General features: G+C 44.0%; 1 protein-coding gene across 3 annotated transcripts in view; it reads left to right on the top strand.

Moving 5' to 3' along the window:
- The window catches only part of RELL2 (RELT like 2), an 80,058-nt gene that overhangs the window by 49,162 nt on the left and 4,780 nt on the right, over nt 1-26,116 (top strand). For 2 of the 3 annotated variants that reach the window (XM_075856214.1, XM_075856215.1), the window contains exons 5-7: nt 18,760-18,951; nt 21,195-21,606; nt 25,466-25,499. In XM_075856214.1, the coding sequence (XP_075712329.1) occupies nt 18,760-18,951; nt 21,195-21,606; nt 25,466-25,498 (637 nt within the window). In that variant the 3' untranslated portion in view covers nt 25,499. The remainder of the gene's footprint in view (nt 1-18,759; nt 18,952-21,194; nt 21,607-25,465; nt 25,500-26,116) is intronic. The other variant, XM_075856216.1, reaches the window with a different exon arrangement.

Raw genomic sequence — 26,116 nt, 5'->3', positions numbered from 1 at the left:
TTCATTCCTCACGGTAGTCATCAGGGGATTTAGAAAAAATTGCTGGAAGAATTAATGAAGATTTTAAACATAACAATCTAAAGAGAAAAGTTTCTGAGCAATTCATGCAAAAAATCCAACACTTCAAATGGATTCCACACCGACAGTTTTAAGAACCATGTGGAAGCCTTGCGTTACATGGAATGATATTACTCAAGAAACAGCCTAACTACAGAACTATATATATATATATATATATATATATATATATATATATACATACTACACAGCGGTATATGTACCTGTTCAGAAAGAGAAGACACAGGAGTCAAAACCAGGTGCGTAGTGTTATGCTAATGGAATTTGATCTGCAAGGATAACAGAAGACCAGCAGCAAAGCAATAACGAGCCAGGATTCAGTGGAACCACAAGTCCCAGAAAAAGGCTAAACCATTTACCAGAAAGCCATAGTCCAGCATGAGGGTACTGACTCCTGTAGTGACGGGTAGTACTAAACCATTAAAAACGTGCACTCTGTGGCACCAGCTGTCTATCCCACTTATATATCCCTTAACTCCACCTCATCTCCATGTCCATTGGTGTACAGCAGAGGGAGGGAGGAGGGAAACTAGTGCCCATGCCCAAGTCTGATATCAGACGTGCGCACCTGACGTCGTTGTCATGGTGCTACAAAACAAACACAAATGTATTTCACACAGCAATCGTATGTGTTACAGAACAAAATAACTATTAGTGGTCTGGCTAAGAAATAGCAGTGGGAAAGCGGAACAAATTACATATAGCTAAAAATGGGATAAATTAACAGCCATACATCAGAATGCCAAAGGAGAGAGTATCTATACACTCACATAACGGAAGTGGCACTGATGTAGGGAGCAGGGAGGTCGTCCAGGAACACTGGCACGCGTCCATTTCCCCAAAGCAGCGTCACAGATAGGCGCTAGAACTACTGTATATCTGAGCCTCATGTAAACAGATTACTCCATGTAAAAATAGACATAGTGGATGCATAAGAAGCGAGGGGGTCATTATAAGGGTATGTGCACACACACTAATTACGTCCGTATTTGACGGACGTATTTCGGCCGCAAGTACCGGACCGAACTCAGTGCAGGGAGTCGGGCTCCTAGCATCATAGTTATATACGGTGATAGGAGTCCCTGCCTCTCTGCAGGACAACTGTCCCGTACTGTAATCATGTTTTCAGTACGGGACAGTAGTTCCACGGAGAGGCAGGGACTCCTAGCATCGTACATAAGTATGATGCTAGGAGCCCGGCTCCCTGCACTGTGTTCGGTCCACTACTTGCGGCCGAAATACGTCCGTCAATTACGGACGTAATTAGTGTGTGTGCACATACCCTAAAAAGCAGCCGAAATTGATCTGCTCATTTAGCCCTGCCGGGGCGACCGTCCCCAGTTTAAAAATCCACTCCGTTTTCTTTTTGCAGAACTTTTTTTTCCCAGTTTCCCCCTCTGTTTGATGGGGGCACAAGATCAATACCTATAAACCTTAGGCCGGTAATGTCCCCATTATGTTCAGTGTTAATGTGCCTGGAGATGGGTGTGTCCCTTTTATGTTTGATATCGCCAACGTGGTCCCCAATTCTTCTATGGAGCTCACAGATGGTCTTGCCTACATACTCCATTTGACATGTACAGGTTGCTTTATAGATTACACCACGAGATCTGCAGTTGATGAAGTCGTTGATAAAAAAAAGGGTCTTATGATTAACCGAACTAGTGAAGCTTTTACCACATGTCATAAATTTACAAGCTATGCATGCAGTGCAACTAGAGAAACCTATAATTTTTCTATCCAACCATGTGCCTTTGATATTGGGGGAGAAATGGCTATGAACCAATCTATCCCTTAATGATCGGCCCATTGTAAATGTGATCTGAGGGACTGGGCCCAAAACGTCCCTGATGTCACTTTCCATTTTAAGGATACTCCAATATTTATTAAGGACTTTTTTGGCCAGATGTGCTCCATTATCAAAAGTAGTAATCATTTGAATTATGTCATTTCCCTGCTAAGTTTTTTTCTTTTGGAATAAGCAAATCATTCTGCTTTCTGGAGAGTGCCATCTCAAACGCCGGTCTAAGTACGCCATCAGGATAGCCTCTCTCCCTAAAGTGAGATCTTAGATCATTTGCTTGGCGTATGAAACCACTGTTTGATGAACAGTTTCTCCGAAGTCGGAGATATTGTCCCCTTGGAATCCCATGTTTTAGGGGGAGGGGATGGTTACTGTCCCATCTGAGAAGGAAATTAGTGGCCATTGGTTTCCTATAGACCTCTGTCCGCAGTGCGCCCTCATTGGAGGTGCAGATTAGTACATCCAAGAAAGGTAACGAGTGTGCATCAATCTCAGAAGTTTATTTAAGGCCTATAATATTCTTGTTGAGGGCGCTGACAAACAGCAAACTCCCAGGTAAGGAAGCAGCCCCTAGAGCTTATATATTTCAAGAGCTAATATTGATTCAGCTGATGTTATACCGTATATGTACTCTTTATGGTTGTACCACTCTCTCTCTCTATCGATCTCTCTCTCTCCCCCTCTCTCTATGTATAGAGTATATATGTGTGTGTGTGTGTGTGTGTGTGTGTGTATGTGTGTATGTGTATGTATGCGTGTGTGTGTGTGTGTGAATATATATATATATATATATATATAAAAAAATATATATGTGTGTATATATATATATATATATATATGTATATAATAAATATATGTCCATGGTGATGTCCATGGTGCTGACGGAAACACGGTGCTACACTCGGTCACGATTGACATAATGGGGCGACTGCCACTCCATTTAAAATCCTCCTCGCTGCGTTCATGCGGGCTCATCAGGCAGTAATACACATGAAATGCTAAGATACATCAGCTCAGCAGACAATATCACACATGATAAGCTTAGATACATCGGCTCACCAGACAGTATCACACATGATAGGCTTAGATACAGGGCCCCAGCATTACGTATCCCTGTACTTACCGTCAGGGGCAAATTTGTCATATCTGGGGCCCCAAGTAATGTTATGTGTGGGAGCCCTAATCAAGGAAACCTGTAGAGAGTGCCACATACAGGGTCCCTATAGAGAGTGTCACACACAGGGTCTCTGTAGAGAGTGTCACACACAGGGTCTCTGTAGAGAGTGTCACACATAGGGTCTCTGTAGAGAGTGCCACACACAGGGCCCACTGTATAGAGTGTCACACACAGGGCCTCCGTAGGGAGTGCCACAAACAGGGCCCCTGTAGGGAGTGCCACACACAGTGTCCCCCGTAGGGAGTGCCACACAAAGTACACCCTGTAGAAAGTGGCACACACAGTGCCCCTTTTAAATAGTGCTCCCACTTAGTAACAGTGCTCCTTAAACAAATATTACAACTTTTATTCACCTAGCCTCATTCCCACGATGTACAGAGCTGCACAACAAGCCTCCTCAGCTATGTTAGGCCTGTAGCCTATGAGACACGGAAACGGGACTCTTACGTATGCCAGAGCAGTGATGTCATTGCGCCAGCCTACGCAGGGATCATGTCCCAGCGTCTCATAGGCCTCAGGCCTAACATGGCCTGTAGCCTAGTGAATGGCCATAGTATTCAATTGGGATCTGGGGCAACGGGCCAAAGTTCTAGTATATGCCAGCAGACCACTCATTTGGCAGCTCTCATATGTGCCAGACCACTGCTTTCCCAGCTCTCCTATATGCTAAACAACTCCTTCTACACTTCTTCTATGTGCTAAGTCCCTCCTTCCTCCGTTCTCCTATGTGCCAGACCACTCCCTTCCCACGTGTGCACTTATGACATCTGTTGTCAATCTAAGTCTCTGTAGTGAGCATTTGAAGTATTGAAGTAATTTCCTTCACGCTTTTCTATCTTGTTGCTCTGTTTTGAGTTTTTCTTTTTCTAAAAGCTAAGGAAATGAGAAGTAGACGAAAAGGGATACATTTACTACATTTAGCACTACTGTACATTATACAAATTGTTATTGCCACCTTTTTTGCTTGCTTGTATATTGAGGTTTAGTAACCATGTTAAATCCATAACTAAACCTTCCCAGTTGTCTGTGAATCATATTGATGTTTTGTACAAAATAAGACAACATAGTCAATGCAAAATCACTTGAATTTGTTTGAGCTGACGTGAAAGGAGAGACATCCTGTTTTCTATTATATCTGTCCCTTTCCCTAATCCGAGAAAAAGAACTGTGACTATGATTAAATTATAATGGCCAATTACCAAGCTGTATTTTATTTCAAATAGTGGCTGTTAGAGGATGTTATAAAACAATTGCAAGGATTCCGGGGGGAATTTTAAGACAATTTTTGGTTTGTTGCATAATAAAATGTTATTAAATGGGATTTTCAGAATATAATACAAAACTGTTAATTAATCTGTGATTGTTGAGTACCTGTGGTGCTACCACCACTAATCAGCAAAACGAAGGGGTCATTTGCTTGTTTTCAAATTATGGGGGTTCCAGCAGTTGAACCCCCACTGATCACACTTTTATAGCATATCCAGTTGATACGTCATAAAAATGCATGATTGAGAAAACCTCTCTGGCATCAGTAGTATCAATAAAAGTACAATATTTCCATAGTGCTTTTCTCGATTGGAATGTATTTGCTGTACATAGCATGGAACCAGTAAAGAAGACTAATGTTATGTCTTTTTTTTTTTTAAATGACCACTTGTGGTGCCTAACCGACTTAGGTAGATAGTGGATTCCACAGGGTTGGAACAGAGTGTAAGAAGTCTCGCGCACCATAAGATTGCAGTTAGACTCTGAGAACAACAAGGTTTCTTTTGCTAGAAGAGTGAAAGGTATGAGTTGGGATGTATGGCACCAATGAAATTTACATTTACTTCCATTGCCCGGTATCAGCAGGTCCTCCTGACGCATCTTCTGCTCCGGTCTTCAGCCCACGTCCGCTACACAGCTGGCAGCATCTATATGCAGCGATGACATTCCCGTATACCCACGTGATCACTGCAGCTAAGCATTGGCCACAGGGCTCCTGTGCCGTATACCCACTGAGGTCAGTGATTGTCTGCAGTGATCACTGCCGTAAAGTCAATAAACAGTGGCGAAAAGGACCGTATTTGTTACACTGGTACACCGACGGATCTGTCAGGTGAGTAATAACCGCCACATTTTTTATTAACTCAGAAAGCCTCTTTAAGGGTGAAGAATGGGGAGATTCCTTAGACTCTGCTCCCTATTCTAGTAAGTGCTAAACTGATTGCAGCTTAGTGGATCAACCTCTCCAGGGAAAAAAAATAACAGTATCTGCAGGCCATGGGTCTCAAAAGAGTTGCAATGTCTACACCCCTGTCAGTAGACGTCTATGAACTTGCCGACCAAGACACTCAGCAAGGATATTGTCAACAAGAGCTTGTCCATGCACTCCAGGGACGCCTTGCAGCCCAAAAGGCCTGCAAGATCCGCAGCATCTGTGTTCCAGCGGACAGCAGTGGTAACTGTCTTTCCTTTTCGGTACCGTTACTACAGCTACCTGTTCCTCCCTGGTCCAATAGGGACCCAAAGAACCATTGTGGTTTTCTTAACCGGTGCACCATACATTTTGAACTTTGTTCTCAGCAGTTCTTCTCGGACTGAGTAAAACTGGCCTATAAAATTTCCTTGCTTGCTATAGAGTCTCTAGCATGAGCCTCCGCTATACAGTAAGATGGTGATCTAACAGTGCCCTCCCTGGCCGCTTTTCTTACTTTCTTTTGGGGGTCTTCAAGGAACCTGGCCATACTTCTACTGCGCTTCTTCTTCACCACAAGCAAGATGTTTCTACAGTAAGACAATGTGCTGCTCCAGACTACCCCATGCAGGTGGGTTGTAATGTATTGCCAGCAGAGGAACGAAGACGCTGCCTGACTCAAGGTAAATGCTTCTATTTCGGACAAAGAGGTAATCTCCCTGTCAGTTGTCCTGTTCATACCCACAGCCAAAAGGATCCAAGATGTAGGTGAGAGGGGGGAGATCACCTTGGGCATTACACTTCCTTTCCCCTGATGATAACATTTTGTTCCTATTACCTAGAGTTCCAAAACACTAAGAGTCCAATATAGACTTTCTGGATTAAGGCACAGTAGGGCATTTTATTGAATATTCTCTTGTCCAGAGACTTCAGATTCCTCTTGTGACTCTTCAGAATCCCATATGTTTCACGTTGATCAATGGACCCTTTATCCTACATGGACACATCTCACTCCAAACAGTTCCAGTCTGGCTTCATGCTGAAGAGATATCTTTACCAGTCCTTCAACTTTCTACTAGTTCCGTGTTCTTGAGATTACCCGGGCTCAGACTACACTCTCCTATTATTGACTGGACATACTGTCAAATTGCTCGCTGTGGATCCTACTTTTTTAGCATTGTCTTCCACAAACTGGAATTCCAACTAAGATCTGCTGCTCTTTAGTATGTGCGGCCACCTCAACACCGAGACTTTAGAGACATGTTTTAAAAAAAAGGCAGCAGAGACTTTCCCAGCACATCGTTCCTACAATTGTGATGTTCTGCTGCTTCCGGCCACACGCCTCAGGTAAAGCTGCTCTCCGCACCAGAGGCAATGTCAGCCCATATCGGAGAGAATTTGGAGAAAGAGTTTGATTCAGATCACTGTGAAGAACAAATACCATAGGTCTCACGGCTCTCCAAACATTCCTGCGCTGTGCAAACTATTATCGTCAGTTCATTGAAAATTTATTTCAGATGGTCCCTCCCCTCACTGCCCTAACCCAAAAGGGGGCTAATACCTGGGTTTTTCGAGCTTCTACAGTTCAAGTCTTCTGCCATTCATAAACATGCTTCTCTTCAGCTCTGATTCTCTATCATCCTGATCCAAATAAGTAGTTCTTCTTGGAGGTTGATGCTTCCTCCATGTGTTTTTTTTTCTCTAAGAAGTTCTCTTCTGCCAAGAAAAACTATTCTATAGGAGACCAAGAATTCCTGGCAGTAAAACTTGCCTTAAAGCAATGGCAACATCTAGTGGAGGGTGCAAAAGTTACCATCTTCACTGACAATAAAAATGTTAAGTATTTCCAACCTGCCTGTAGACACAATCCACGCCAAACACGCTGGACGCTCATTCTCTTCCAGCCCTTGTACATTCCATACGGACCTTGAACCGACATCTCCTTGGAATTTATCACCGATTTTCCTCCTTCTCAGGAATTTACTATCATTAGGGCAGTTGTGGATAGATTCTGTAAAATGGCGCATTTTCTACTACTGTCTGATCTGCCCTCAACTCCTCGGTTGGCTCTGACATTTTGTAAGGAAATATTTTACCTCCATGGTCTTCCAACTCGCAAAGTCTCAGATAAGAGAGTACAGTTTGAATTCTGGAAGGCACTGTGTAAAGCTTTAAAGATCCCTCTGGACTTTTCCTTTGATTACCATTTTGCTCCATGTTTTATTGGGCATTCCTGGTACTAAAGCAGATTAGCCAAGTTACCTGTCGTTTGAAGCTTCCACCTTCCCCCTAGATTCCAAATACTTTCCATATTTCTCTACTTCGACTTCTTGTCGTCAACAGGTTTTCTACAAAGATATCAAGAAGTTTCCGATAGTTTTATTTTGGTGCACGCCATAGTTGCTCTAAAATTTGCGACCGTTTACTTTTCTCACCACTTTCTGAAAGCGTTGTGAAAAGGGGATCGGAAAATCTAATTTATCCTAATTTACGCTAGAAAATGGTGTAAATTATGGTGCAAATTTACGCCTGCTCATAGCAGGCGTAGATTTGCATTTTTGTCACAAGGACAGACAAAAACAAGCCAAATACAAGTCAAATATATTAAGCGGTGTGCAGCTCTTAATATATTTGGTGCATTTACCGCCAACGTAAATCAGTTCAATACTGAAGTTTGAAACGGCAGTCTTAATATATTCCGACCCATTGTGTGTTAAAACGCACTCTCTAAAGGGCCTTTTAGATGATCGGAGAAATTGGAACGATTAGCGATTCATTAGCGAGTCGTTCCGTAGCAAACGATTGTTATTTAATTGCATCTATTATAGTTGAAATAGTCGTTATTGCAAACAGTGTTTATGTCGCTTGTCTGTCATCTTTTGTGCATTTTCACCTCAACGATACCTGTTTAAACGTGCACATTTATTGACGACGAACAATAATATTTCTCTCATTCAAAACTATGCGATCGGCGATTTACGAAGGATATATCGTTAATCGTTCGTTTGCTTGCAGTGTTCACACCTAGGCTGATTGATCACTTTTGCTCAATCGAACGATTATTTGAACGAGAATCAACTCATCTAAAAGGCCCTTTAACTGGTTGCCGACACAGAATACGCGTCCTGAGCGGCAGGTACTTGGTGCATTAGGAGGAGTATTCTTGCCCAGTGTTACAGCCAGTGTCCGCGCGCCACGATGAGCAGGGCAGTGGCTGTAACGGCTGTAATACACAGATGCAGTCCCACTATATCGGCGGAGAGAAGAGAAACCTCTTCTCTTCGCCGTTAACCCCTTGAATGCCGCGATCAAATCTGATCGCGGCATTCAAAGCTAAAGTGAGAAGAGGTCTCCCCTTTTATCACGCCACAGGAAATCCCTGTGACGCGATCAATGGCTATACCTGGTATGGGCAGGCAGCCCAGGGTCCATTGAAGGGCCCCAGCACTGTCGGACCATATTTCCTGTTGTTAGGGCATACTTCAAAATAGGGCAAAATTGCAGCATGGTCAATGCGGTAAAGCAACCTCATCCTCACACAATCCCCACTCCCTTATTCTGCCTAGTGCCAGGAGAAGAAGGGGGTTGAATCTTCAAACCTCCTACACTGTGTGCCGCCATTTTCTGAGCGAATGCACAGTGTAGGAGGATTAGATACAGTGCTAAGCAGACAGTATAACACTAACATACACGAACATAATACACACATCATATACAAAAACCTAACTTACCTGCTCCTGCCGCCGCTGCTGCCTCCACTCCTATTCCTTGCGCCTTTGCTTCCTTGAACATATGGCCGGAAGCCGCGGCCGGAAGTCGTCATCAGACTGTCCGGCAGCAGCTTCCAGTCCACATGAAAATGGCGCAAGATTTCGCTCTGCTAACGAGCTTCATTCTGGTCTGTGTGGGAGCGGCGTATGCGCTGTTCCCACACAGATGGCGTACGCTGCAGTGAATGGAACGGCTCCCGTTCGCATTCTCTATGGGGATGTATGTGCCGTATTCCATCTCTGTATGTGTCGTTAATCGAAACATACAGAGATGAAAAAAAAAATGGCAGCCACCATGGAGAAGTAAAAGTAAGAAAAAAAAAAATAAGTAGAACACAAGAACACAAATAAATAAAATTTATTTTAATATCACACTAAAAGCAATATTATAAAAAAAAATGAAAATTTCATGACACCTTCCCTTTAAGAAGAGATCACTGGGACCTCAACCTTGTTTACATTTACATAAGTGTCTGTCTGGGCTGAGAAGCTGACTGTGATATCAAGTGGGACATCATATTGTGACCTATCCCTGGCATGACTTCCTGTTTAGAGAGAGGAGATAATTAATAGAGACAAATATCACCCATTATTCTTTTTGATATTTGCCTTGAGTCAATTTCATCCATGTAACAGATCATCCATGGATCCGACTGAACCTGTGAAGACATCATCATTTCAAGATTCTCCTAACAACATGAAGTCTGTTAAAATGTATTCAGGAACAATTTCCTTTTTTTGTAAATTTTGAAATGAACAATTAAAAAAAACAAAAAACACTATAAATCTATAAATAAAACATTAAAATGTTACCTTCAAAGGTTTTCTGCATTGTTCAGAGAACGCCAGTATTATTACAGTTGCTGTAAGCACAGCAGGGGATTCTGCCTAACGTTACATTTTCCCGGTATGAGGCACGATTGTTAAGAATAGTATTCCAGTCGTGGTCTTTGCTACACTGTGTAACTTTGAGGTAAATTCTATTAACAGACAGAAATTCACGTCTTCCAGTTAAACCACATGAACTTGCATTGAGTGTGAAGGAGAGTTCCTGTTTTCTACTTGCAAATCGAAATATAAGGCTATGTTCACACGTACAATTAAAAACGGCTGAAAATTACGGAGCTGTTTTAGACTATGTTCACACGGAGTATTTTGCAGCGTTTTTTGACGCGGAAACCGCGTCGCAAAGCTCGGCAAAAACGGCCCGAAAACGCCTCCCATTGATTTCAATGGGAGGCGTCGGCGTCTTTTTCCCGCGAGCAGTAAAACTGCCTCGCGGGAAAAAGAAGCGACATGCCCTATCTTCGGGCGCTTCCGCCTCTGATTTTCAGCCATTTTTGAAGCATCAAGCGTTTTTTGCGGCCGTTTTTTGCGACCGTATTTGGATCTGTTTTTCTATTGACCCAATGAAAAACGCTCCAAAAACAGCTCAAGAAGTGACATGCACTTCTTTTTACAGGACGTTTTTTTATCGCAACGTTTTTTCAAATGCCTCGTCGGAACAAAATGCAGTTTTTCCCATTGAAATCAATGGGCAGATGTTTAGAAGCGTTCAGCTTGCGTATTTTTAAACGCCCCAAAAAACGGCTGAAAATAAGCCGTGTGAACATACCCTAATTCTACATACAAGTTGTGACGTAAAGTCCAACAGCAAATGTACCAAAAAAACAGAAAATACGTCTGCTACGGGGCCTTGTGGAGAAAGGACGCAGCCGTAATTCATCAAATACCCTTAGCTGCTGGGTACCACCCCCAATTCTACAGAGGAACTGCATTGTTTGTAAACAAGGTGGTGTGGAATTGGCCCAAGGGGAGACAAACACAAGGCTCTTCTGTCCTGGGTGACAAAGCCTGGCAACACAATCAAAGTGCATTTTGCACTGTTTAAATCACCTATATAGATGACAGATCCTTAGGAATTTGTCAAAATGATAATATATGTGTACATATATATATATATATATATATATATATATATATATATATATATATATATATATATATACGGAGAATGGAATATGTTCTAAAAGCTTCAGTTTTAGGTTTTCTATGAGTGGCTCATTAACACAGTGTGATCTGGAAACCTGTTAGATAATTGATTTTATATTTGCACTGATTTGATTATATGTGTTTATTGCTTTTATTGCAGAACCAGAGATAGAGACTCACATTACACAGGCCGATGATCGATGATCGGGTGAACGAGCGTTCATGCGAACGCAAGGGTTGCAAACCTCCTCTTCAGAAATTTCTGGACAACTGAGCTAAAAATCACGGACAGATCAAAATTTTTACGGACACATTACAAAATCATTGCCTGTGCAGTGTTCTAGAAGTAACTCACCAGTCACAGCTCCGCTTGTAGCTTTCCCCCCGCTAACTTAGGTGATGTTTTCTCTGATCAGACCACTGTGACGACTTATTCCAGCCACGATCTGTCTCTGCAGAATTTGACACACGGCCATGTTGGTTTCTCGCTTTTTCAGCACCTTCCCCACCAATACCCCATACTCTAAACAAACTCGTAATCCAGTGGTCAAGATGGTAATAATGATCCCTCAGTGCTCGACACAATAAAAGTGCCCCATCGGTAACCGTGCCCCCTTTGTGCCCCCTGTAGATAGCGCTACACACAGCCCCCCTTGTAAATAGCACCACACAGCTCCCCCCTTGTAGACAGCGCCACACAGCTCCCCCTTGTAAATAGCGCCAAACAGCTCCCCCCTTGTAGATGGCGCCACACAACTCCCCTTTGTAAATAGCACCACACAGCTCCCCCCTTGTAGACAGCGCCACACAGCTCCCCCTTGTAAATAGCGCCACACAGCTCCCCCTTGTAGATAGCGCTACACAGCTCCCCCCTTTGTAAATAGCACCACACAGCTGCCCCTTGTAAATAGCGCCACACAGCTCCCCCTTGTAAATAGCGCAAACACAGCTCCCCCTAGTAGATAGCGTCACACAGCTCCCCCCTTGTAAATAGCGCCACACAGCTCCCCCTTGTAGATAGCGCCACACAGCTCCCCCCTTGTAAATAGTGCCACACAGCACATCTCCCCCCTTTGTAAATAGCACCACACAGCTCCCCCCTTCCAGATAGTGCCACACAGCTCCCCCCTTGTAAATAGTGCCGCACAGCTCCCCCTTGTAGATAGCGCCACACAGCTCCCCCCTTGTAGATCGCGCCAAACAGCTCCCCCCACAGCTCCCCCTTGTAGATAGTGCCACACAGCTCCCCCATTGTAGATAGCGCCAGAGCTTCCCCTTGATAGCGCCACACAGCCCCCCTTGTAAATAGCGCCACAAAGCTCCCCCTTGTAGATAGCGCCACACAGCTCCCCCTTGTAGATAGCGCCACATAGCACCCCCTTGTAGATAGCGCCACACAGCTCCCCCTTGTAAATAGTGCCACACAGCCTTTGTAAATAGCACCACACAGCTCCCCCCTTCTAGATAGTGCCACACAGCTCCCCCCTTGTAGACAGCATCACACAGCTCCCCCCTTGTAAATAGCGCCACACAGCTCCCCCTTGTAGATAGCGCCACACAGCTCCCCCTATTAAATAGCGCCACACAACTCCCCCTTGTAGATAGCGCCACACAGCTCCCCCCTTGTAGATCGCGCCAAACAGCTCCCCCCACAGCTCCCCCTTGTAGATAGCGCCACATAGCTCCCCCATTGTAGATAGCGCCAGAGCTTCCCCTTGATAGCGCCACACAGCCCCCCCTTGTAGATCGCGCCAAACAGCTCCCCCCACAGCTCCCCCTTGTAGATAGCGCCACATAGCTCCCCCATTGTAGATAGCGCCAGAGCTTCCCCTTGATAGCGCCACACAGCCCCCCCTTGTAAATAGCGCCACAAAGCTCCCCCTTGTAGATAGCGCCACACAGCTCCCCCCTTTTAGATAGCGCCACACAGCTCCCCCGTTGTAGGTAGCGCCACACAGTTCCCCCCTTGTAGATAGCGCCACACTGCTCCCCCTTGTAGATAGCACCACACAGCTCCCCCTTGTAGATAGCGCCACACAGCTCCCCCTTGTAGATAGCGCCACACAGCACCCCCTTGTAGATAGCGCCATACAGCACCCCCTTGTAGATAGCGCCACACAGCTCCCCCATTGTAGATAGTGCCACACAGCTCCCTGTTGTAGATAGCGCCAGACAGCTCCCCCCTTGTAGATAGCGCCACACAGCTTCCCCCTTGTAGATCGCGCAACACAGCTCCCCCTTGTAGATAGCGCCGCACAGCTCCCATCTTCTAGATAGCGCCACACAGCTCCCCTTGTAGATAGCGCCACACAGCCCCCCTTGTAGATAGCGCCACACAGCTCCCCCTTGTAAATAGTGCCACACAGCTCCCCCCTTGTAGATAGCGCCACACAGCTCCCCCTTGTAGGTAGCGCCACACAGTTCCCCCTTGTAGATAGCGCTACACTGCTCCCCCCTTGTAGATAGCGCCACACAGCTCCCCCTTGTAGATAGCGCCACACAGCTCCCCCTTGTAGATAGCGCCACACAGCTCCCCCCTTGTAGATAGCACCACACAGCTCCCCCTTGTAGATAGCGCCACACAGTTCCCCCTTGTAGATAGCGCCACACAGCCCATTTGTAAATAGCGCCAATCCCCCCTTGCTCTTAGTGCCAAACCCCCCTTGCTCTTAGTGCCCCCCCTTTTCTCTTAGTGTCACACTCCCCTCTCTCTCAGTGCCACACCCTCCTTCTCTTAGTGTCACACTCCCCCCCTTTCTCTTAGTGCCACACTCCCCCCTTTCTCTTGGTGCCACACACCCTTTCTCTTAGTGCCAAACACCCCCTTGCTCTTAGTGCTACCCCCCTTTTCTCTTAGTGCCACGCTCCCCTCTCTCTCAGTGCCACACCCTCTTTCTCTTAGTGCCACAATCCCCCCTTTCTCTTAGTGCCACACTCCCCCCTCTCTTAGTGCCACACTACTACCCCCTTCTCTTAGTGTCACACCCCCTTTCTCTTAGTGCAACACTGCCCCTGTTTCTCTTAGTGCCACACTTCCCCCTTCTCTTTGCACGACACTCCCCTTGCTCTTAGTGCCACTCTCCCCCTTGCTCTTAGTGCCACTCTCCCCTCCCTTGCTCTTAGTGCCACTCTCCCCCTTGCTCTTAGCGCCACACTCCCCCCTTCTCTTAGCGCCACACTCCCCCTTGCTCTTAGTGCCACACTCCCCCCTTGCTCTTAGTGCCACACTCCCCCTCTTGTTCTTACCGCCACACTCTCCCCCTTGCTCTTAGTGCCACACTCCCCCTCTTGTTCTTACCACCAGACTCTCCCGCTTACTCTTAGTGCCACACTCCCCCCTTGCTATTAGTGCCACACTCCCCCCTTGCTCTTAGTGCCACACTCCCCCTCTTGCTCTTAGTGCCACACTCCCCCTCTTGCTCTTCGTGCCACACTCCCCCTTTTGCTCTCAGTGCCACACTCCCCCCTTGCTCTTAGTGCCACACTCCCCCCCCCTTGCTCTTAGTGCCACACTCCCCCTCTTGCTCTTAGTGCCACACTCCCCCTCTTGCTCTTAGTGTCACTCTCCCCTCCCTTGCTCTTAGTGCAACACCCCCCCCCCCCCTTGCTCTTAGTGTCAAACTGCAAACAGAGTGGAGTGGTAGCCTAATGCTACCACTCTCCACTTTGCCTAACATGACTCACCGTAGGAGGAGATGAGGAGGTCATGCGGTGCAGTTGCAGAGGTGACCGGTCCACTTCTGTCAGTGACGGTCGGTGACGGCCTGGGTGTGGACTAGTCCAGTCACCTGACGTCATGACGCAGAGGTGAGGTCAGGTGACTGGATTGGTCCACTCACTAATCTCACATTGGCCGTCACCGACCTCACTTAGCAGCGGCCTGAATATTTACAGATTCCGCGGAATCAGCCTATTCTTCCTTTGCACTGCGTATGTACATTTTAGTGCATGCGCAGTGCAAAGTTCCGAAGAATGAGGGAAAAATCCCGGACGGTGTTTTTTTCTGCCGGACGCTACGGACGACAGAAAATAACACCCATTTTTGCGGACTGTCCATAAATTTACAGACGATTGGCAACCCTGACGAACGCTCGTTCCTGAACATTGCCCTGTGTAATAAGGGCAACGATCAGTTCATCGGCAGATCTGCTCTTTTATGCAGAATAAAAAAAATCATTGTCTGCAGCACATCTCCCTGTGTAATCAGGGAGATGTGCTGCCAACATGATGAAAATGGATAGGGACCAGCGATTGTAGTGACGAGCGCTCGTCTCTATACATATCCAATCATTTCTCCATATGATAGGCGCAAACGATTGCCGATGAACGGGCTGTCTCGTTGATCGACCCTCGTTTACACAGCCCAACATCGGGTCATGCAATAGTAACCTTAGTGTTAAAGTGTAGCTCCAGTGACTTGGAGTTCTTTTACGAAGACCAATGTTGGGCCGTGTCAACGAGCCCCGATCAACGAGACAGCTCGTTGACCGGCGCTCGTTTGCTCCTATGACATGGAGCAATGATTAGCTATGTATAAGGATGAGCACTCCTTACTAAGATCGCTCATCCCTATACATTTTCATCATGTCGGCAGCACGTCTCCTTGATTACACAGGGAGATGTGCTGCAGACAACGATAATTGTTAATTCTGTATAAAAGAGCAAATCAGCCGATGAACGAGCGTTTGCCTGTTCATCAGCTGGTCGTTGCCCTTATTACACATTGGCCTGTGTAATAGGGCCTTAAGAATGTTAACTCTACTGCTCGAAGTTCAGGACTGATGTCTGGAGATGACACTGCATAGGAGGAAGGCAGGCCAGTTGCTAAGGCAACAACTGGACGACAAAACCTCACTTGCAAATCTCCTGTGCATGTGGGTCTATTGCGTCCGATGGTTGCCTGTCTCCCCTGCAGTGTCTCCCAACTGCAGCTCTAAAATGTATTAAAAAGGACACTAAGCATATCAATAAATGATAAAAATAAACAGAAGAAAAACTTATTCACACTGTCTGTCAGTCTCTGGATTATCTTCATGTTTCTGAAACAGTCTTATGGAAATCCTCCAGAGAACTCAGGTGTTAAATAGGTTTTCTCATGAAGGACATGTCACAGGACGCATTCTACGCTGCTTCAGTAACTGCCATTCATTACTATGGGAGTTATGGAAACAGCGTAGCTCAACGAGTTACGCTGTTTCCGTAACTCCCGACCATGTAATCAGGAAGTGGCCGGGAGTCAGCCTAAGCACAAAAAGCTAGAATGGGGATTAGGAGACCCCGTTCTAGAGATAGGGACAAACATCTATCTGACATTTATGACATATCCCGTGGATATGTTAAAAATGTCCTTCATATGAAAACCGCTTTAAAGATAACCTGTCACTAGGTCATCAAATAAAAACTGCATATCTGACCTGAATCCCGCCACCCCTTTGATTCCAGCACTGATTTTTTATTTTTTTTGTCCTGGGTCCACCAGTTCCTGAGATATGGTCCCCATTATTTTGGTGTCCCATATGCAAATTCACTGTAGTTAGCCAACAGGCTGTCAACTACAGTGATTCTCCCGAGGTGGACCAAGCTCCACAGTCTCTGACCCTGTCCAATCAGCGCAAGGCAGCTTCAGACCGGCCAGAATCGGCGAGAAAAACTTATCTCGTGAGGCCACGCTGGATGAAGACTTTGGAGTGGATCTGCCTCGATCTGATTGGAGTCAGAGGCTGTAAAGTTGGCTCCTCCTTGGAAGAATCATTGTACTTCACACCCTTTTTGCTTTCTACAGTATATTTGCATATCGGGTGCCAAAAAAACTGGGGGGGGGGCATATCTCAGAAACGGGGGAGCCAAAAGAAAATGGTGCTGGAATCAGGGAAAAAGTGAGATTCCGATCAGATATGCAGTTTTGATATGATGACCTAGTGACAGCTCCTTTTGAATTTCCTCCTGATGCCTTCGAATTTTGAATGAAAGTCAACTGAGGCAGTGCTAAACTGAGGGACACGGCTTCATGTTACAGGTCTCCTACTGCAGAAAGAGCAGTGGGGAGAGCTGTTTCTACAGCAAGTTGCCTTACAGCCCGTGTCGTTTTGTGAAAAGGAGATTTTTTGGAGATGCATATAAAATAATTCTCTATATATGAGACTGAATAGCAAAAAAGAGGAGATATTAAGGGGAGAGATGCTGTTTTTTTTTTTTTTAAATTTAAAGGGCTTTCCCATTAATCATTTTTATACCTAAAGCCCCAATATGCTGTTAATAGCTGTTTTAAAGTAAATTACATTGTTTATAGCACATAAAAATACCTTTTTTTTTAAATCCTTTTTTTGCTTCCTGTGTCCCCCCCCCTTAAACTGCTACTAATCTGTGCTGCTGTGGGTGGGCTCTGAGCAGAATTAGTTTCCTTCCACCTTTGGCAGCTAACAATATAGTCCATTCTTACTTTCGCTGCAGATAGGTGACATGGGATCCAGAGTAGTGAAGATACATACTGTGTGACATCCACGGTGTGCACTCACTTAGAAACCAATGAAAATATAATAAAATAAAATAATTGAGGATGAGTGGGCATGTGTGAGGTTTATTTCAGCTGTCAGGGTGCAGAGCTTTTATAGTATTAACCAGCTGAGAAGAAGGAGTCTCCTCTATACTGCCATGCTTCTGCAGAGGTTCTGCACCTTCCCTGACAAGCAGGACAAAAAGCTATTTCTATAGGCTGCTCTGCAGTAAACAGAGGATCACTAGTACAGAGATCTGGCTGTGGGAAGAGTGACTTAGCATGTCTGTCCACCGGCACATTTCTATACACTTTGAACACGAGGTGGCACCATACTATGTAAGTAAAGGTCATCACTTTTCACTGGATTGTTTATTTCTTAACAGCATGTAAATTATAAAAATTGTTAATTTTTTATGATCTATAGAATGAATGTGAATTTTAATAGTGGGGAAAACCCCTTTAAGTATTTTCTACATTTTGTGTTTCTTTGATATTAAAGAGGATCTGTCACTAGTTTATTAATTCCCTCTCTCCTATCTAACCTAATTTTTCTAAAGTTATGTGCCTTTTTCTAAATATACTAATTTATTTTCACTCTAGGCGGTGTAATGTTTTCTGTAAGATGCTGTCCAATCAGCGTCATACAATTCTCCTCTTCCCTGCCCAGCAACACCGTGTGATCATATAGTATACTGCTTCCATTCCCGATGGTTGTTTCACAGCTAGAGCTGCGATCCTGGTGGCATATGAAAGATTAGAATCGCGTCTGTCCTAGGTGGTCCACAGTCCGAGATATGGCTATTTGAAGTGATCCCCATTCCCTTCAGCCTCAGTCTCTCACACTGCGTGAAGCAGCTTCATGCTGATAGGACGGCGTCAGAAGCTGTGAGGTAGCTCCACCTCAGGAGAATTGCTGCTGTTGACACCCACATATTTAGAAAAAGCTCATAAATGTTAAAATAATACTCTTTTTTGGAAAACAATTTTCACTAGTATTACCAGTGGGACAGCGCCTATTAGATTAGCTATGAGATTGGGCATTACTAAACTAGTGACAGATCCACTTTAATCAGTTTAGAGGGGTACAAGGAGGCATCCGACTGGGGACTTTGTGTTTCCCTCTCATAGTTTTTTTGTTTTTTTTGAAGTTCAGAGTAAGATTTATTTCAAATGTAACTAATAATCTGCCTTACATCAAGAACTGAAACCTGAATCAACGCTTCAGAACTGATAGGACTCACCTTGCTCATGTCATATACCTTTTAGCAGTTTATGCCCACACCGTGAAAGCCAGGATGCCGGACCTCCTCATCATCACACAGTACACCTTGGATCAACACAAGCCCCTTGTATTCATTGTACACGCAAGAAGAGAAGTTTATTACATCGTATGGGCCGGTCAAAGGACAGCAAAGGAAAGCCACATCCAGGAGAGGTCACGGTATTCTCTGTTGGAAGGTATTGCCTGCTTACAAAAACACAATGGGACAGACTTACTATTGTGCCTGGGTCTAGAAAGTGTCAAAATATGGCACAAATTGGCGCAGTTTGGCACAATTTTGATGTTTGCAGCTCACTAGATGCTTTTTAATACTGTTCCGAAAGAGGTGTGACTTAAAATACACCAAAAATCCATGAAAAAAACTGGCCAAAAATTCTGGCACATAATAAACCAAATTAAAAGTGGTATAAGGAAGAGAAAGTATAAGGTCATGTGTCAAAATGATGATGCAGCATGCTCCACTGGGATATATTTGGTGCATCTTGTGGCTGCCTGGTCTAAGTCTATGCTGTCTAACTATTAGAGAGAATTAGAACGTTTGGGCCAATGTATTTTTATTTGTATTGCAATTGTTGGCATTAACTATCTGCACCCATAGTATTAAGGGAATGGCACAGACATTGTCATGAATTGATAATGAATTAACATGATTTGACAATGAATTGCTTGTGTTTAAGCAAGTGAGCCTATACATTGTTGTTGCCTTGCTTCAAACACTCAAACAGGGGCTCCTAGGGGCAGTCCGCATCAGTGCTGAGAAACTAATATTAGTTGTTGGTTTAAAAAATATGCAATCCTTAAATGGGGGTCTCATTACTGATAACCCCTTTAAATAATAGAGATGATTTTGCTAGGGGAAGGTACCAGTGGCTGATCATGTACTAATACATGGGTCCGTTCTAATGTAATACATGGAAAGACTAGGTCCGTCAGGGACACTGCTTGTAAGTGGCTCTCCATCCTGACTCTTCAAGGGATGTCCCAAGTAAAAGACCCCCCTTAATGATGTCCATGTGCCTTAAAGGCTATGTACACTTCTGAAAGTGATTTTTTTAAATAAAAATGTCAGTCAGTGTGTTTTGTGCAACTTTCAAATTCGTTTTTTAGTATTAAATATTTTTACTTTTTGAGATACAGCTGCTCTGTAGCCTGTATAAAGAGCAGCTGTATCGTTCGCTGAATCCTATATCCGTCAGGTCTGCGGGACTGACGGGTTCAGTGTCAGCAGTTCTTGCGTCTCTGACACGCAGGATCCACCTGTTATCCATCACATCTAAGTTCATAACTTAGATGTGATAGATTACAGGTGAATCCCACGCAGGACCCGCTCACACTGAACCCGTCAGTCCCGCAGACCTGACAGATTCAGGTTTTAGTGAACGATACAGCTGCTCTGTATACAGATTACAGGACAGCTGTATCTCAAAAAGTAATTTTTAATAAAAACTAATTTTAAAGTTGCACGAATCACAATGACTGCCATTTTTATTTTTAAAAAAAATCACTTTCGAAGGTGTACATAGGGCATATTGAAAGGGGTTGTCAAGAAGAGAGAACCACTTTTAAGAGCAATATTAATACAAATAAATAAAGAAAAACAATTAATACATTTATCCAAGTCATCCTAGGTTACGTGAGATATTACATAAACAGATTGCAGCATACTGGTATGTTGAGGCCTATGATGTAGGACCTGGTGGTATTGCTAAAGCTAGACAGTGGTTGTATGGTCCTGACCTATGTACCCCCACCCACAGATTATACCCTACATCCTACATGGCTGCACCTCAGGGGCTGCAGGGGCTTTCCTGTTGTCCTTTGAAAGCTACATGCTACTACGTTCATATAAAAGACTCTTAGTCAAACCATCATAATGCTACTCAGTAATTGTGGGGAATGATGAAGGAGCATAGAAGATTTTTGTAAGTACTCTATTATATTCATATTTAGGGAATTTTATTGTCAGTGCAGTATAGGTGGTTATATAGATCTTCATTTTAAATTATCTTTACAAACATATGATTAGACATGGAGAAGAGTGTAATCCTGGCAAGCCTGATTATCCCATCTCTGATCTCCAGATGCAGATCCCCCTATTGCTGAAGACCTCCGTAATGGGAGGTCTAAGGTTGCTAGGGTTTCGCTAATAAGCAATGTGACCCTAGAAACCAAACTGTCAGACATGACTCTCTTGATTGGCACTGCGCTGACAGCGGAGAAGGGAATAAGTCCGTCATCTTATTCTCAATGTCATGTTCAGTGTTTACCATAATTTTCTAAAAATAAAGTTTGGAGAAGAATCTCTTGGAACACAAGTCATTTTACCCATATAGTAGTACTAACATATTTATTTCTATATTTTGTATGTGGTTCCAAATAATGTTTGAAAATGTCATCGGTATGTTTGTGTTCTTTTTAGATTCAGGGTTACTCACATTGGAAAGAAATCCGGTATTCAAGGTGCCCAGGATGACTCAAACCTCTCCAGTGATCCCATTTCTTTTGACAAAGATACAGATGACCAGCTGGAAACAAAAACGAAAAATGGTCTCCGCCTACAACTAGCTTTTGAGACACAAGGGATCTCACAAAATGGACCAGAATTAGTGGGAATGGCGAAATCTGAGGTCAAATATCCTGTGATCACTGTCAATGGACACCAACATGTAGAGCAGAAGGCAGAAAAAGGTGTGTTGAAGAGCAAAGGATCCAAAGACAGAAGGAGTAGTGCTCCGGAGCAGACCGCTGCACAGCGGGAAAGAATAGACGTGATGCAGTTAAGAGGACATGACCAGCAAAAAGAAAGAAGCTCAAAACGTTCAGATAAACAGGTAATGGAAGTGATTTTGTGGCCTAGATTTATAGGAAGTCCAGATAATGGACAAATACAGTGTGTAGACCAAGGTTGGCCAACTGGCACCTGGGGCTGCGTGTAGATTTTGGGTGCTCACCATGTTGCTCTCCAAGGGGGTGTCCTGTGACTAACTACCCGCATCATCAATGCAGTAGTTGGATATCCAGGGTCCATATACTGTGGGAGCTGCTGACTGTGTCTGCCTCTGCCCAGACAGTAACATTTCTAAGGATCAAGCTATCTTGTTTTTTTTGCGGGCATCAGTAGCAAAATTTTAGAGGTATTTCCATCACACGCATTGCTATATTACATATAATAGGATCGGTCATAAATGATTCAAAAGTAGAAATCGAACTGATCCTCACTGATCCTAAAAAGTGTGATCCCATGTGCAGCGCAGAAGTGATTTCACATGCTGAACCAGCGTTCCACATAGGGCACTGACTTTAATGTGTGGCCCTTGAAGTCACCGACTACCATAATGTGGTAGTTTGATCACCACTAGTGGACGCAGATTTTGATCTTGACGCCATGTATTTAAAAAAAAACAAAAAACAAGAGCACCTGTAGTTCTGGTATCCAAGGTCAGGTCAGATCAAAGATGACTGTCCCTGTTATATACAGAAAGATCATGTGTCATGAAAATCATCTTAAAGATTAAGCAAAAACCCAGAAATAAGATAATCCAAGTCTTTACATACTCATTTCCATTATTTTCTTGGCCATGCAACCCAAATGCTGGGTGACATCTACTAAAGGCAGCTTTTACTGTCCCAGCTATCCACAGATCCTGAATGGCATGCATTGTTATTGGAAGATACATTCTCCACTGTTTCTCAATATTTGGGGGGGGGGGGGTTATAAAGCCCTCGACGCCCTAGTTTTTTGCCTGAAAAAAATAGCAATCTGTGTAAAACTTGTGCAAAAAGCGTAGCGGCTTCCTCTTTTTTTTTTTTTTTTACACCGCCTCTTACACTTTTGGGCATGGCTTAATTTTAAAGGGCAGAGCCACAGTGGCCTGATAATTTTTTTTATAATTTATGCTAAAGCTGCGCCTAATTTATGAAAAGCCGTGCGCCTCTTAATATATTACTTGCATCTCACTGCAACTTTTTCACTACAGTCAAACTTTTCTGACATTTGTCAACATTGTAAGTGTAAGGTTTTGTCCTGTCATTTTTAGACCTCTGAACGATGATATATGATGTGATTAAATGGAGCTTTGTGGCCAGATCTTCAGGCGCCCTCATGTCAAGTCTCCTGAATGTATATTAAAAACCGCTGTTCACAGTAATGAATGAGCGGCAATGTTCTGGGCTTCAGCCAAAACACTTAGCTCGCCTGAATTTTATCTGCAGATGCTAATGGCTGTTAATGGCTTTCCAAACACTCAGAGGAGAACAGGAGAAAGCAGGTTGTGATTACCACCGCGGGTGACCACGTTACAGGCTGCAGCTCTGAGCTTTCATGATTTTGTTTGCTCTGTTATTGCTTAACAAACTTCTTAAAAGTCGAAATTTGTGCTGAAACTAATACAACAATTTATACAATTCTGAAAATACACTCTTATTACTTGTTACAAATTATTTATATACTGTAGATCAGGGGTCTCAAACTCGGCCGGGTAAATGGGCTGCATCTAGAAAAGAATTGAAGTTAACGGGCCGCATTACTTTCAAATTTGATACAATACAAAATGATTGTTAATCAATTAGTTATTTGAACTACTATAACACTATATTACTATAATAATACTACACTACTATAACAATACCACATTACTATAACAATAATACTATACTACTATAAAAATACTACATTACTATAACACTACTACATTACTATAACAATACTGCATCACTATAATAATACTACACTACTATAACAATACTACATTACTATAATAATACTACATTACTATAACAATACTACATCACTATAATAATACTACACTACTATAACAATACTACATCACTATAATAATACTACACTACTGTAACAATACCACATTACTATAATAACAATAATACCACACTACTATAACAATACTACATTACTATAACAATACTACATTACTATAATAATACTACATTACTCTAATACTACATAACTATAATAATACTACATTACTATAATACAACATTACTATAACAACACTACATTACTATAATAATAACAATACTACATTACTATAATAATACTGCTAGGTCTAAACTTACCGGAAATTTTCGAGTTTTCTCCACGTGCTTATTTTTACAATCCAGTTTTCCAGTTTAAAGGTATGTTCACACGGCAGCGTCCGTAACGGCCGAAATTACGGGGCTGTTTCCAGGAGAAAACAGCCCCGTCATTTCAGCCGTAACGGCATGTGCAGGCGCTTGAACGCCGCATCCATTACGGACGTAACTGGAGCTGGTTTTACATGGAGTCCATGGAAAACGGCTCCATTTACGTCTGAAGAAGTGACATGACACTTCTTTGGCGCGGGCGTCTATTTACGCACCGTCTTTTGACAGTGACGCGTAAATATACGCCTCGTGTGAACAGACAAACGTCAGCCCATGGGCAGATGTTTGTCAACACTTTCAAGCCGTAATTTCGGACGTAATTCGGGGGTTAAAACGCCCAAATTACGTCCGTAAATAGGCCGTGTGAACATACCCTAAGTGTCGCTAAATGCAGTATAGCTGCTCAGTTGACAGCGTTTGGCAGACACAAGAATGTCAAGATTGGGCAGCCCCTCTATAGATAGTGCCATAGTGCCCTCTGTAGGAAGTGCCACACACACACAGCCCTATAGTGACACACACACACACACACTATATATAGTGCCACACATACACACACCCTATATATAGTGCCACACACACACACACACCCTCACTGTAATTAGCTCCATTGGGGCTCCATCTAGGAGTGGAATCCCCAGCTAGAGCATTGCCGACACTCTGGCCGGGAATTCCTCTCCTGAAGGAGCCCCTGTCGCCACTGTCCATATATAGACAGTGACGTCAGGGGCAACCTCTAGGAGCGAAATCCCCGGCCAGAGCGTCGGCAACGCTTGGCTGGGGATTCCACTTCTAGGGGGAGCCCCAGCCAGAGTGTCGGCGCCCACACTACCTTCCCTTTTAGTTGCGCCAGGCCCGTGCTGGCAGTGGAAGTCACCAATCACAGCCCCGCTTGTAGTTTTCCCATGTTAATTAAGTGTGGGAAAGCTACAAGCGGGGCTGTGATTGGTGAGTCCGGTTCACTCCACCCCCCAACCTGCTCTGGGACTGAGGTTGTGACATGACTCGTCCGTGATATGAGGACCAGGGGACTGGTCCCCACCGACCCAATGATGGCCTGTGTCTGACTGAGGTCACCTCAGTCAGAGACAGTCACAGACTGGCTGCAGTGGCGGGCGCGCTTCCTTTATTGTTTGCACTGTGTATGCGCATATTAATTTTGATGCATGCGCAGTGCAAAGTATCGGAGGAAAGGAAGAAATCGCGGACAGTGTTTTTTTCTGCCGGACACTATGGATGGTTGGCAACCCTGTCAACTTCCCCCATCGATAACAGCTGATAATTGAAGATTTTAGGAGGGGTGAAGCTATAGGGGTGCAGAGGTAGCAGTCGCCCCTCTGCCACATAAGACACCAATATTATAATTGGCACACAGTAGGTCAGGACCCTATTACAGATTGTGCATTGGGGCCCAGAAGTTTCATGTAACGCCTTTGAGGGTATTACTCCAGTTTTTTTTTGTGTTGTAGAGATTTTAGAGGTTTACAAATGGATTTGTCATCAGCTGAACATTAGTATTATAAAATAACCATTATCATTATCCCACAGGCAAACAAAGAAGACTCCTCGCAAGAGCAATGACGTAAGTCACTAGGGATATCTTCAGGATAGTGGAATTTAGAATCTATTATTGTCTTATGATTGAAGATATGTCTGTAGGTCCTAATAGTTTTCATCCTGTTCCTCATTGGCTTCTGCTCTAGAAACTACATCACTTTGCAGTAGATTTGCCGAAGATGCTCTTAGGCGTATGTTTGCTTTATCCAAATTTTATGTTGAAAGGGGCTCTTCCAAGATTATTTTTAAATGGCTAAAAACTAGAGAGCTGATCTGAGTGCTAATCTTGTCTGTGAGGTGAAAATGCTTACAATATATAGATGCCACTTACTATATGGGTGCTCAACTTGGGAGTACTTCTTCTTGGCCTGAGGTGCACAAGCAGGAGTGCACCCACACACCCAATCCAGGTGTTTATCCCTGTTGCCTGCTAACCCGTGGACCACCATTGTTTAAATGACAGCAGTCTGGGTAGCAGTACATCTTCTGACCCCTATCATGATTTGGAAACATGCAGGCCGGGATCCAGGGAACAGAAGCTATAACCCTGAGCTGCAAATGTACAGGAAAGGGTGGATTAACCCTTTAACCTCCACCTTGTGCATCCCACTGATCAGACTTTAATAGCATATTTAGTGAATT

The sequence above is a fragment of the Rhinoderma darwinii genome, chromosome 3, assembly GCF_050947455.1.
Source record: "Rhinoderma darwinii isolate aRhiDar2 chromosome 3, aRhiDar2.hap1, whole genome shotgun sequence".
In the NCBI taxonomy this organism is placed as follows: domain Eukaryota; kingdom Metazoa; phylum Chordata; class Amphibia; order Anura; family Rhinodermatidae; genus Rhinoderma; species Rhinoderma darwinii.
The sequence above is the reverse complement of the archived record's forward strand: the minus strand, read 5'-3'. Positions and strand labels throughout refer to the sequence as shown.